The sequence below is a fragment of the Aspergillus terreus genome, genomic scaffold (genome assembly GCF_000149615.1).
Source record: "Aspergillus terreus NIH2624 scaffold_15 genomic scaffold, whole genome shotgun sequence".
NCBI lineage: Eukaryota > Fungi > Ascomycota > Eurotiomycetes > Eurotiales > Aspergillaceae > Aspergillus > Aspergillus terreus.
The window spans coordinates 22369-36180 of NT_165938.1; the positions used below are offsets into that span (position 1 = coordinate 22369).

The 13812-nt window shown below is 47.4% G+C and overlaps 2 protein-coding genes and 5 non-coding genes across 7 annotated transcripts; all 7 read left to right on the forward strand.

The window, feature by feature from the left end:
• Positions 1-1062: 1062 nt before the first annotated feature.
• Positions 1063-1973, forward strand: ATEG_09492 (uncharacterized protein; the record flags this gene model as incomplete). Its single annotated transcript, XM_001218113.1, has 3 exons — positions 1063-1406; positions 1477-1544; positions 1600-1973. The coding sequence occupies 3 exons, from the start codon at positions 1063-1065 to the stop codon at positions 1971-1973; spliced, it is 786 nt and encodes a 261-aa protein (XP_001218114.1).
• Positions 1974-2313: 340 nt separating this feature from the next.
• On the forward strand, positions 2314-2403 carry ATEG_10418. The gene has a single exon. It is a non-coding gene; the product is annotated as a tRNA-Asp (tRNA).
• Positions 2404-2601: 198 nt separating this feature from the next.
• Positions 2602-2688, forward strand: ATEG_10419. Its single transcript has one exon. It is a non-coding gene; the product is annotated as a tRNA-Asp (tRNA).
• A 1762-nt stretch (positions 2689-4450) lies between these two features.
• ATEG_10420 lies at positions 4451-4540 on the forward strand. Its single transcript has one exon. It is a non-coding gene; the product is annotated as a tRNA-Asp (tRNA).
• Positions 4541-5311: 771 nt separating this feature from the next.
• On the forward strand, positions 5312-8437 carry ATEG_09493 (uncharacterized protein; the record flags this gene model as incomplete). Its single annotated transcript, XM_001218114.1, has 2 exons — positions 5312-7099; positions 7199-8437. 2 exons carry the CDS (start codon positions 5312-5314, stop codon positions 8435-8437), a joined length of 3027 nt encoding a protein of 1008 aa, XP_001218115.1.
• A 3094-nt stretch (positions 8438-11531) lies between these two features.
• On the forward strand, positions 11532-11618 carry ATEG_10421. The gene has a single exon. It is a non-coding gene; the product is annotated as a tRNA-Asp (tRNA).
• A 1912-nt stretch (positions 11619-13530) lies between these two features.
• ATEG_10422 lies at positions 13531-13621 on the forward strand. The gene has a single exon. It is a non-coding gene; the product is annotated as a tRNA-Asp (tRNA).
• Positions 13622-13812: the final 191 nt, after the last annotated feature.

Below are 13812 nucleotides of genomic sequence, written 5' to 3' on the forward strand. Positions count from 1 at the left end.
GTGATCGCCTATCTTCCCAAGAACTTCGATGGTAGACGGCAAATTACATTCGGGGACAATAACCGACGTAGTCCACCAATCTGCCTTTTTAAATTAATTAAATAATATAACGTATATGCCATCAATTGTCGTAAGTGACACTGCTCCTACACTAGGCCAGGGTATGCTCTTAAGGCGTCTCCGATTGGACTGGCTATATCAAAACAGCCTAATTCTCAGCTGGTCTCGAAATTTCCCGGAGGAACCTCCGTGTTCACAGGAGATAGTTTCATAGAAAAATAAGCCCTTTTTTTGTCGTTCCATAGCGGAAGATCCTTGAACCCAGTCAGTTTTCATAAAATTTCGGTCCTTTCGTAGCGAGTTCCGCGTTCGCGCGATGCAAGAGGGACAGGCATATTCAAATGAATTCACCCTGACCAGAAAACAGAGCGTTATTAGCCCGCATGCCCCACGAGCTCATATTGTCCTCCAAGAGGTTTCATCGCGATGATCGTTGGGGGCACTTACACAGGATCATCGCCTTAGGTGGGTCGAGTCTTTTAGGACGACAGTCGCGGCGGGTCTGAAGCGCTACCATTCAGTCATGGGCATCATTGCAACCGCCTCGGGTTTCAGTGCTCTCTCGACCCTTTTTGTCGCTCTGAGGCTGTTCACACGGTTTCAGTTGATCAAAAATTCTGGAGCGGACGATTACACCATAGCGGCAGCGTTGGTATGTGCTCTTCTGACACTTGCACGGTCGTTGCTAATTGGACTAGTGTTTCGGCTGGTGTTCATTCGCCTTTTTAGTTCAGGGTTCGCTTGTATAAGTGCTATCTATATTAGTTTTACCTGGACTGACCTGTATGATGCTATAGAAGTCCATTATGGGGTGGGACAGCATATGGCGACTCTTTCCAATGAACAGCAAAAGTCACAGTTGAAAGTAAGCTAGACGCCCGAAACCTCTACTCCAGCCAAGTGAAATATGTTGTTTTGGGATTTATGGAAAGCATGGTCGCGAGTATTTCTTGCTAATCGATTTTCAAATAGGCGTTGTGGCTTTCGATTCCATTCTACAACATGTCTCTAACGCTGACGAAGGCTTCCATCGTCTTCCTATACCTACGGCTGTTCCCAACAGCAAATTTTGTCCTCGCTGCAAGGATTATTCTCGGGATCATCGTTCTATACGGGCTGTGGACAGTCATCAGCGCGTTTTTAAACTGTCTACCTGTGAACTCTTTCTGGGACATGTCGGTTCAAGGACGCTGTATTCCAAAAGGGTTCTTGTGGTTCTTCAATGCTGCGATGAATATCCTAACAGATCTCTGTGTCTTGGTGCTACCTATTCCTGTGCTGTCACATCTCCGGCTACCACGTCGGCAAAAGATCGGAGTGATATTCATCTTTGCAACTGGAGGATTGTTAGTCTCTCGCAGCCTTCTCTGGAGAGCTCCCATGTTGTGCAGAATGGCCTTGGCTAATTATATATAGTGCCTGCGTTACGAGCATGGTCCGACTAAACTACTTGACCAGGGCTACACATACCACGGATTATACTAGTGAGTACAGCAACTTGGCCTTGGATGAACGTGCTAATCCGCCGTCTCAATGCAGAGGACAACGGTCCAATCGCTGTGTGGTCCCAGATCGAACTTAATATGGGGATCATATGCTCCTGTCTTCCTCCACTCCAACCGCTTGTGACCAGGGTATTTCCCGGTCTCCTCGGTTCGGTGTCCCATTCGCGCGGCAATGCGAACAAATACAATGGCTACCCGAATTTCGGTTTCAATGAGCATGACAGCGGGCCGCATTCGTCTGTTAGTGCTTCTAGGAGTAAGGACAGGGCACACCGTATGGACGCTATCACTATCACTCAGGAGCTACGTCTCGAATCCTCCGATCACCAATACGCGGCCACTGGTGAGACTGATAGTGAAAGAGGTCTGGTGCTGCAGAATTTGGCACAAAAGCATTCGTTTTCATGAGGATATTGCCTGTATGTGGTCGTTCGAATGGAAATGAAGTTTATGGTCGAAAATATGTCAGGGGGTATGTAGAAAATTTGCAGATGTCTTGTGGCTGCATAGTCCCAGCACATATAACGATGGATATGGAAGGGGACATCCATTTGAAAGATACACCGCACCACAACAAACAGCAATAGAGATCTTAATATTGCCCTTATTGGTGTAAAGGTACTGCCATATCAAGTATTCAACCCACATGAGAGTGCCCTCGTGATTCTAGAGGCATATGGGTGGGACATATGTGCAGAACGTTTCCCTAGGCTCCTCTAGGCAAATACGAAAAACTGCCGGCATCAATTCCTCGATGGTCTAACGGTTCATGATTTCCGCTTGTCAATCCGCAGGATAGCAAGCGCGGGAGACCTGGGTTCGACTCCCAGTCGGGGAGGTTACTTTTTTCACTCTTTACTAAGACTTTATTTTTTTTTTTGCCTCTACATGTCCTCACTAAAGCGGGGATAGAAATAAAAGAATTCAAAAAATTCGGGATCTTAAGGGCCCTTGTTCGATCGTATTATTGGTACTATCCGCTGTCCCAATTACTGCTAATGAATATATTATTAAATCTAAAGTTATAAGTGTCCAATCCTCGATGGTCTAACGGTTCATGATTTCCGCTTGTCACCATTAGGAACAAGCGCGGGAGACCTGGGTTCGACTCCCAGTCGGGGAGAATTTCTTTTTATCTTTTTTGTTCAGCTTACCTGGTAAACCTGCCACGAACATGAAATTTTGTTCCACAACTAAGTGCTGGATTGCTTAAATAATGCGGAAGAAAGCTTGCATACAGGGCTCTATGGTACTTGCATCGTTGATTTGTATGCACGTCCTTTGAAGTAGGAAAAGGAGAAGTTGTTGCCTACCAGCCGACGGTGATGTTGAGGCATTTTGGAGGCTACCTGTTGATACTATCGCTGTTATGGAAGGTGAGTACCTACCTTTACGTATACATTCCAACACGGCACGTTCCGGTTCAGGTTGTGGCTCAAAGAAACAGAGTTCAATGAAAATGAGAAACAACAAGCTCATAGCCGCAGGATGCTGCTTCACCTGAGATCCTGATGTACCATATAATAGTGTATCCTCACTGTTTTGGTCCGTATGTTTACTCTCACAAAGATCAAGATTGCACCAAGTCCAAAGTAGTCAAGAAGTTCCTGAGCAATGCTTCGTCCACCTAAGGGCATTCGGGAGTTCAGGCGCATCAGATAGACCTCTCTTCGGGTTACCGTGTCATATTTACCACTGTGGTCATCTGAGACCTTTCCTGAAGCATGGGAATAAGAGGCGTCAGAAGGTCATCATCGCCCTGCTGCTTCAACCGTTCCAGCCACTGGTCATACGAAAATTGCTCGAGGGGTACATGCAGCACTGCCTACAGGCCCCTAAATACTTGCTCATTTCGTGATCGTGCAACTCCTATCTCTAGTACCATGTTGTTGAATTGCCCAACGGGAGAGGTGTATCATTGCGTTCGCAGAGTGGTCCACCAGGATGAGGTTCTTGCTATAACACAACATTGTCCAGAAGCAGCCCGTCTGTACGGAGGTTATCACTTTACTCGCAAAGTGGGTGGCATTCCCGGATCCAGTCTTGCTGTTGCATATCACAGCTCCCGCAAGACATGTCACGATGAGAAGGTTGTGCTTGTTTATAGTATCGGCTATCGTCTTTCCGGCCACCCACTTCCTTTGCGTGTAGCCATTGACTACCTAGACAAGTGGGCTAGCCAGGCAAAAAATACCAGAGTCCCAGTATCCAAGCCGCTGGAATACCAAGCTCCGGACCAACGCCCAGCGTCGAGTCTTTCGAGCCCCCGGCAAGTACAACCAGTCTGGGGTATAGCGCTCGACTTTGCACAAGGTCATATTCACGCCGTGTCATCACCACGCGCTGTCGAGCAACCTCGTCGTTCGTCGCCCGCACAATGCATACCACCGTCGTCCTTTCGGACGCATTCTAGAGGGCCTGGAGGGCAAACGCACTAACGAAGCCTATAGACCCAGTCAGATGATCCCCTTCTCAGAGACTTCATCTCGCCGATGAGGTGATCCAAGTAGAATTTCCAGGCTCAGGTAGCTATAGAAGTCAATATTCTTCCGGAAAGCTCTGTTTTGTACCGCATGATTGGCGTCCTCGCCGCCAGCGTCAATGTATTTCGCTATCGACGCCAGAATGGTTTCATCATACAGTACGACGGCGGTCGCTTGCACTGAAATCTCTATCTGTCGATGCGGATAAGCAACATGGCCGTCTGTAAAGAGCTACCTTTCAAACTTGTGATATGACTGTATCATGATATTTGATGACATCACTGTGGTCCTGGGCGTCAGAGTGCCGGAATTCTTCGCAATCGCGCAGTGACACTCTCAGCGAGAGCGAAAGATATTAGCATTGGTCCATTAACTAAAAAAAGCAGAAATTTTACCATCCAATCCTCGATGGTCTAACGGTTCATGATTTCCGCTTGTCAATCCGCAGGATAACAAGCGCGGGAGACCTGGGTTCGACTCCCAGTCGGGGAGATATTTCTTTGTTTCTTTCTATTTTTTTTTTTTCCAGAGGTATATGGCTAAATCTTAGTTTCCACGACCTATTTGCATAAGTGGAACTCAATGACCCTATACAGATCTATGTTCAACGCTGCTTTGTTGTTAAAGCTGGAGAATGATATGATTCCTTGCTGCTCTCCTTGGCTGTGAGTGGCACTTTCTCAATTTCATTACAATGATGATAGTTAATGTACCTCAGCCCATTTTTTCTAGTGCATCTCCTTCCTAGAAAGCCTTATTAAAATTGCATCACTGGCCCTCTGAAGATAAAAGAGAAGCAATTAACTTTTACAGCACCTTGATTGTCTAGCCTTAGCTTTGTAGTAGTTGTTTTTGGGATATTACTGAGGTATAAGTTGTAAATATGTGAGTATACCAAGGTATGGTATCCATGGCCTGGCTGGCTGGTGCATCACTTGTTTATATCCACCTGCGCCCAAAAACACCACATGCACATACACACTCTCTTTCTCTTTCCCTCTTTCTCTTTCCCTCTCTCTCTTTCCCTCTCTCTCTTTCCCCCACTCTCTTACTCTCCCTCTCTTACTCGTTCACATACGTACACACACAAGTAAACAATCATCTAAGTTCAACCACCTCTCTCAGCTTCATACACGCACACTTCCCTTCTACCGGTTGAAAAGTGCGCACAAATTTGCCTTGACACGCCATCTTGAAGCTCCCCATCGACTGCGCGAGGCAGGATACGGGGACCGCTGATCTCTCATCCAGGCCCTAGTCGATATGGCCATCCCCACCAGAAGGAGAGCAGCTTCAGCGCCTCTACTACCATCGTACCACCGACATCTCCGCGAAATCGACCACCAGAAAGCTATTGCGAAGTCCTCGTTCGAATTCCCCTGCAACGCACAAACTGATATCGAAAGCACCATGGAAGCCTTGTATCACACCTTACGAGCTCGACATATCGACATATCGAGAATGGTGTTCGAGATGTTCTTGTCAAAATTACTCGAAATGCAGGATACTGCGGATAACAAGGGACTGCTTCTTAGGCTTTTCAGACAGCCCATGCAATTGCCAAATGAGGATCTAGGGCGCGTTCTGCAAATGCGCGATGCCATACAAAGCAACAATCTTTCCGCGATACCGCACAATGAAAACGCACATAGGTTCTACATCCGATCTTGGGTATTCGAACCATGGCAGCTTCTACGCCTTGTGCGTACTCTCCGTGGAAAGGGATTCTGTTTTCCTGAGTTAGATGAGTGGGAGTTTCAATGTTGTTTGTCGCGACGGGGAAGATTGACAGTCCGCTACGTGGGAATGATTAAAGGTCGCCGTGACTTCGTACAAAGATCGCAGCTTGATATCGACGAGAAACCTCCTAGCAGCTTATTCGGGGCCTTTCGCGATAACGTCAAAAGAATTTTCCCGGGTGTCCATGATCGACTTGGCATACACGAATTACCACAGATGGCAGTTCCTGTCATCGGAGGCCCAGATGCTGTAGGCAACCAGCTTACTGCTGACGATATCGAACGACTTCTGATACAACTTTTCAATAACAAAGCTCTTCTCAATCTCCAGGATGGTGGCCAATACATCAACTATCTACCGGATACCGACGATGAAAAGCTGTATACCAGCATGAAGCCGACAGCTTTTGAGAGGTTCTCCAGAGACTGCAAACTTCTCCCAGAACCCGAATGGTGTGGCCTTGCAGAGGACTTTCTGGAAATTGAAAAGCATGCGCGTACCCATGCTGAGTTATACCTTTTTCAAGAGACATATTTCCAGGCGATGCGAGAAGAAGCTCGACCTTACCAGTTTCTTGGAAATACGATCCTGCTGTTTTTGGGAGAAGAACTCTCACACAAACACCTAAGAGCCGGGCACACCTTTCTTCATGGCTCAGCGAGCGCCAGTGTTCTGGTTAGGGGACTCCTCAGCCGAATCAGGCATATCGAACACGAATGGGCTAACCGGGGACCTTTGGGTAATCTGGATAGCTCATTCACATTCATGAATGCCTTGCCTCTGCCTGGGTACAGCGATATACCCCAGGCACTTCATTTTCTGAATAAATATCTACGATGTGTTCGGCCAATCATAATTGCTTCATTTGGCAGAAGGTCAAGCGATACCGTGGCTTCGGGATTCACGAACCTTCCCGTCAAAAAGTCGACATCGAATGGCGTTCTCGAGACACAGCTAGAAGTATCCATACGTTCTTATGGGGACAATCCAGAGGCCGTAATACATATTCCGCTAAGCCATCCAGGAAAATATCAATACGGCAGACGCAATGCGTCTCGCATTGGCCTCTTCTACCTTCAGCTTCAATTGGTATATGCCATTGCCGACTGCGCCATGGAAGTACTAGCACAACAACACTTAACGTCTGGGAAATCAGCTCGACGAGACGTATGCCTTAGCATCCTGCATCATGCGAAGAAAAGGTTGCAGAAATGCTGTGTTATCCTTGCATCAACTGACGATGCGTTGCAAATTTGTCTTGCGAAAACATCCCAAGTCACAAGGGGACCGCCTTCTCGGACTGAGAGCGGAGTGAGTCATGGGAAGCTTCGAGAGACTATCCTACATCGCCTGAATCTTATAGTCGACGAGGAAGAAGGGCAAAATACGCTAACCACGAGGCTGGGACAGTCGTTGCGTAAACGAAAAGCTGAGGCTATCAGGAAGGAGTTTACATGTCCCATATATGGCCAGGCCACGTTTGATCGTATCTTGTCCCTTGGACGTGCCCGTGGACTTCCTCACTCTCCGGAGAGAGAAGCGCATCTGAAGGGTTTATGGGCTCAAAATGTTCCAGAGCTTCATTTGCTTATTGCACATACACCGGAACTATATTCAAAATGGATTGGCGAGCTTATGGGTCTCCAACAAGGACAGTCATATTTTCTCAAGCTGCTCAGTCAAGCTCCAGATCACACGTATATGGAAGATCTAGCACGAGTCTGCAATTCCATTGGCCTCCATAAAAAGAGATTCGATGCTATTACGAGTAGCACAGAAGTACGAAGTGGTCTTTGGGTGTCTCGGGAAGTAATTCAAGCATATCGGGCCGAACTCTCGCCTCGTGTGAAGACCGGAGACATCCAGGGTTTTCCCGTTGAAATAAAATCCAACGGGGTTATCAAAATCAAGTGGCTCACGCAAAACGGACTGAAAAAGACAGTGACAATAGATGGTCTCGAATACGCCATTCCGCAAAATGGCCTTGAATGCCGCTCCCTTTCTTTCACAGAGCACGGCATCGATATCGTCGATGCAAGTGGTAGACCAATCCGGCCATACGAGCCTTGGGAGAAATCACCTCCCTCTGCCACAGTCCCAAGATGGAAATTCAAGTCAAAAGAAGGCCAATTGTTACAGGAGCTTTGGGAAGCTGTGCGGTCCGAGCTAGGCTACGAGCCGTCTGCTGATCGCATTAAAGCGGTCCCAAAGAAAAAAAACGGGGTTGGGCTCGTCTCTTCGAGCAGCAGGACTGAGGTACCGAAACAGAACCGACCACCAAAGATCAAAGACGCAAATTACCTGCTTTACCACTTTTTGATTGAACGCTTTCCACACGGTGGTATCTTTCGCACTGCTTCCCGCGAGAAGGATCCGACATCGACAGATGATCTCAGAGCGTTTGTTGATTTCTGCAAAAGGAATGAATACAGTACGCATCCGTACAGGGCCAAATGGTTGGGAATGCTTGATCGACCTCGCCCTTTTGTAGCTATTCTGGCTCCTAACATTAGGGTCTACCGGTCATGCCACAAGAGGATCACCTATCCACCTTCGTCCCGACCAGGAGGACACTTTACAGAGACAATATTTGACATAGGGCCCTGCGAGCCTTTGTCTGCAGATGGCAAGACGGAAATCTCTGAATGAGATTCTCAAGTTAAACCCCCACCTCCTATCTACATCATGCTCTCTTGTTTTCAATCTTCCTCTGGATCCGGTTAGATCTCTTGGCTGTCCTTCCGTCTTGCTTGTTGGAAGTATGTCGTTCTCGTTCGCTGTGCTGGAAAGATTTCCACCAGGCTGCTGCTGCTCATAGGCGGAGGGTGCCTGGCGATGGAGCCAGCAGATCCATGGATAGACGCCGAGACTGCCAGGCACGAACCAGCCGACGACGGCTATGGGATTATGGGCGTCTGGACGATCTAATTAAACTCTATCCTTGCCTTGCTGTTGATATGGGGGTGACTGTTGGTGTTAATAGGATACTTGAGTAGCAACAATGATAAGACCTAACTAGATAATGGCAGTTCAGGGGGGTCGGAGAACAAAGAAAACCTCGACCCTAGGAGGAAATGAGCAGAGAAACATAGCAAACAATAAGATGGAAGCGAACATAATCGACAAATGTTTGTCCCTGGGAAAAGGAGTACTCGGTAAGCAAAGACTCTGCTTGCAGTGTATGAATTAAGCAAGTCTTAAGGCCGCCGGTTAGCAGGGCGCTGCCGATTGCTCCTATAGAACTTACAGGTATGCTCTATATATCGTCTCAACTTTTTAACATGTCACCACCACTTAGTCACGCTTTCATCATACTGAAGCACCAAACTATTTCCTTACGCCCATGTGTCGTTAAGCGGGAGAAGGACTTCGTACTCAACGTCAAATTATCTCAAATTATATCAATCAACACCCTCTAGCCAACATAACTGTCTCGTCCATCCAGTGCCTTGAAAGTAATGATCTAAACAGGTCCTTTTTTTTGAGCGCATGGCCTCAAACCTGGCTGCCTCCTGACACTTCTGCCCCTTTCCGCTATCAAGTGCGCACTTCCATTTCCGTTCAGCATTCTTCCTTGACAGAAGGCCTCATGTAAGATGCTCCACCTACCCTTTCTACTCCCTTTACCGGGTTGAATCTCTGTTGAATATGAATGAACCAATGGCTATCGTTTGCACCAAATCCTCCCCATCTGGAGATCCTCCCCGGACAGCAGCCAGACCGGATAAGCATCGTCGCTGGAGCTGAAGATGAAAGATCCCCAAAGAGCTCCTGTCATCTGACCCGTAGGACTGGCGGAGTGCTCTCTCTGTCTGGAAAGGGCTTCCGATCTTGGCATGGGTCTCCTGCTATTTTGGGGCTAGATTGCCGCAGTTGCATGGCTGACGGCGCCGGCGATTATGCAGCAAGGATACAGCCCGAGGCGGGCTAGGCTGTCTTTCCGGCCAAACAGCCTCGTGAGGGGAAGCGCGGGCAGGAAGAGGAGGTTGGGCTATTTATATATGGCTGGGGAGACTATCTGTGACGTCGCGAGAGATTCAACATGGTATCAGGTCAAATGAACTCCCCATGGACTCAGATGTTCCGATGCGTCTTAGTGAGAGTCCTGATACTGTGACCGAAAGCGTCTTATATCCTTCACTGTCTGAGTATTCGGCCGCTTTGAATTCTGGTATAAGTGGAGAGAGGGATCCCAAAGGTTCTTCCGAGAAGGAAAGTAAGACCTAACACGCCTGCCCAGAATGAGAGTGAGTCCGTCCAAACAATGGAGATGTCCGAACAAGAGGACGAACAGAGGCGTGTCTAGACGCCGGGTGGATGCGATGGACGAAGCCCACGGCTTGGGAGCCATTCGACTACAAGGTGGCTTGTCTGTTTCGATCTTGACGGAATACTTCTATCTGGTGCAAAACACAATTGGCTGGCGACTGATCCTGATTCTTATTCTTTACTGCTTGCCCGGGCCCTTCCATGGAGGACTCGGCCCCGTCCAATGCATCTCGTTTGCGGTTCCAACTTATCTTATGCACCTGGGATCTCGAGATAATTCGGAGCGCCAAAAGAGATGCGCTAAAATTTCCAATTGGTCTCCTGGATCTCGACAAAGCCTTTTCACGCCCGTGAGGTCTCATCTGGGGGAACGGTTGTCGTCATCGCCACGGCCACCCCGGCCATCCTTTGATGCCAGAGATGTTGACGAGGCCGCGCCTCCGACACAATAGATGACGCAAGTTACACCTCAAGGCACGGATCATCCGATTACCAGCAGCCCACTCACTACACATAGCCCTACGTGGGGATTGAGCAAGGGATCTAAGGGATCTAAGCAGGACAGAGCTGCCTCTGCTTGTATACTTCCTGACACTGAACGTAGCTCCTATTTGAGACCTAATAGGCAGAAATTGGCAGGGAGGAGACGGGTGGGAGTTTCTTAATAGTGCAGTCGTATTGTGTAGTTCGTGCGTTTTGTCCTATGTGTTATTGGCGAGTTAGGCTTGCGGTTGTAGTGTATTTTCTTTTCCTTTGTTAGAGAGACGTTTTAGGAGCGAGTCAGTTGAACAACCTATTGAAACTTCCTAAAATCAAGTTGGATACCCCTGCCGAAAAAGGCCAAAAGAACACTGGAATATAAGCACTAGTATGGCTAGGCTCTAGCCCTACTATATACTATGCAATGCTTCTCTCTGGAGGACTCGCCGCGTTGGATAAACCAACAGTTAGAATATTGCTTCCTATAGATGCTCCCTGGTCAGACCCTATCTTAACCGAGCTACTAATTCCGGACGGGTCGTGGATCTGGACCTCTGCCTAGTGAAAGATTCTTCATCCCCCGCCTGACTTGGAAGAGGAGGAGGCTCAAATACATTGCCTAAATCTACAGTCTTAGACTTTTTAGATCCCATTACTTTACAATTCTGACTGAGGAAAATAGAGTATGTTGGAGCAACAAAAAGCTCCCCACTAGGGATAGGATCAGGAGGAATGATGTTCGCATACGTATGGGCTGGAAGCTCATCGCATGGAGTTAGGTACATTCCTTGTAACTCCAATGTAGGTAAGGTACCCCAATACATGCAAAACCCATGTGATTCATTCGATCACAATGGAAAATGGTCTACTGTTCTTAAAGCAAAACTTCCGGGGGTTCAATAAGAGTGGCATTAAAGCGGATCTTTCACCACCCAGATCTTCCCCTATGTTTAATCTATCATAATGTCAAAAATAAGAAGTGGATCTCACCAATTCCTCGATGGTCTAACGGTTCATGATTTCCGCTTGTCACCGTAAGGAGCAAGCGCGGGAGACCTGGGTTCGACTCCCAGTCGGGGAGATATGTTTTTGTTGTTTTCCCTTCGACGATCACTTAAGAACGCTCCTTTCAAGGCTGAATGAGCGGTTGGGTCATCTTCAGACTACTGCCTAGTCAGCAGTCCATTGTGATTTTCGAAAATTCGTTGCTCCGTTTATTGACTCTCGAAGAATTCTGGACAACAGTAAGCGAAGTCAACGCAAAAAGACCAAAGTGAAATTTGAGACAAAGGTGACCTGGCACACACATCCCATTCACCTCACCCTTCAAACTGACATGTACATCTTTTCCTTTTACCCTCTACCTATTCTTGTCTTTCTTGTTCTCTCTCTTGTTCTACCCCACTCTCCTAGCTTACTGTTCACAAGGTCTTAGCCTATCTCTTCTCTATCCTCTGCTGTCTACTTGGTATCCCCCTTATCATGGCTATATATAGCATAAGCTTCTGCTTATGTTTTAATGATTCTAGTATAGAAATAAAGTAGATTAGGCCTATAAGAAGGACTACTATAAAAGCTAAAGAGAAAGTGTAGGCGTACAAGACTCTCTTTTAAAAGAGCTTTGAGGGGATACGAAAGCTTGTGCGGGGGATAGAGGACTGCGAGACACGATACAGAGAAAGATTAGCCCTATTAGGGGCGACTGAGTCTTAGGCCCAGTAACCTGAAGTTGAGCAACCTTACGCTGAGTAACCTACCGTAAGTTCTGTTGCATTATTGCAGTTCTTCAAGACTGGCAGAGGCAGTACTAGTTCATCTTGCTCCGCCAGGGCTCATATTATTCAGGCTCTGGCTGCAGGTGTTATTGTTGATAGATTTCTTGAATTTATGCAATGTGTATCCGTGCAATCGATCACCTATCAGGCTCCAGGTAGGAGGGACAAAAACGAGAAGGAACAAAGCATGTGCTTTGGGAACGTGCTGACATCTGAAACACGGAGTTTGGCTATCATTTGAAGTCCTGTAGGGGGCTTGCAGCGCTAAATCCCGATCTATCTTTATTGTTGCTCGACCCTGTGGCGGAGGGTGGCAATAATGACAAAGGGTATCAGCCGCAAACTGCTCACATGGAACTCAGTTGGCTGGGTGGACCACCCTTGGCAAAGACATAAAACCGTGGATTCCCTGGCTCGGCTCGTCTTTGCTTCCAAATATCTTCGTCCCCTCCTCATATAAGTCTTCGATACGCAAGACCAAGGCAAGATGTTAACCTACTCAGTTGACGGCTACTGTTGGTGTGGGTATCACTTTTTATTCTTAAGACAGTTAACTCTGCAGCGAGCTAACCACCAGCCCGGCTAGCTCAATGGCAGAGCGTAAGACTTCTAGTCTGAAATCTTAAGGTTGCGGGTGACCCCCGCGTTGGGCTTTCATTTTTTTTTTGGCTCCCAAGAAAGGGAGGGGATGGCTGTACTCCGTATATAATCGAGTATTATTATTATTATTATTATTTCCCCTGTAGTCGACGGATATGACGCGTTTACTGTGTTGATATTTTCCGTTCTGGGAGCCTGATTGCAGTAGAAGTAACCTGTTTTCCTGGCTGCACCCCATCTGGCGGGTTGTTTGGCCCATTCTGCCACCGCCCCTGGACACGTATGCCCACTAAACGACAGGCGAAGTTGTCGATGGACACCTCATAATCGGTACTACACTAACGAACTGCCCATTGGTTAGTTATTATCTGGACACACCCCAGGTGTAAAAGCGACCATACCGCCACGTGTAGGCTTATATATATCTACATCGGCGAAAACGATATACTAATGTCGATATACCAATGTTAGGCACTAGGCATACTGGATATGATTGGCGGCAGTTTTAGCCAGCTAAGACCCGAGTAATTGCGCTTTTCTGTTGGTTGCAGAAAGATGCATGGGCCTCCAAAATGTTTTCACTTATTTTACATAATAAGACATATCTTTTTTATCCAGTCCTCGATGGTCTAACGGTTCATGATTTCCGCTTGTCAATCCAACAGGATAACAAGCGCGGGAGACCTGGGTTCGACTCCCAGTCGGGGAGATGATCTTTTTTTTGATTATATGGCAGCCTTTTATTAACATCTTGATGTATCGTAAGGGTCGATGGGGTGCCGGACAAGAGAGGGTAGCTGTGAATCTGTCATTTGCTCTTTTCTAAGACACCGTGGTTGTACAGTAAGTAGGTCGTTCCCGCAGTGGTCAAACTCCACTACAATGACAGAGGCGGGCTGG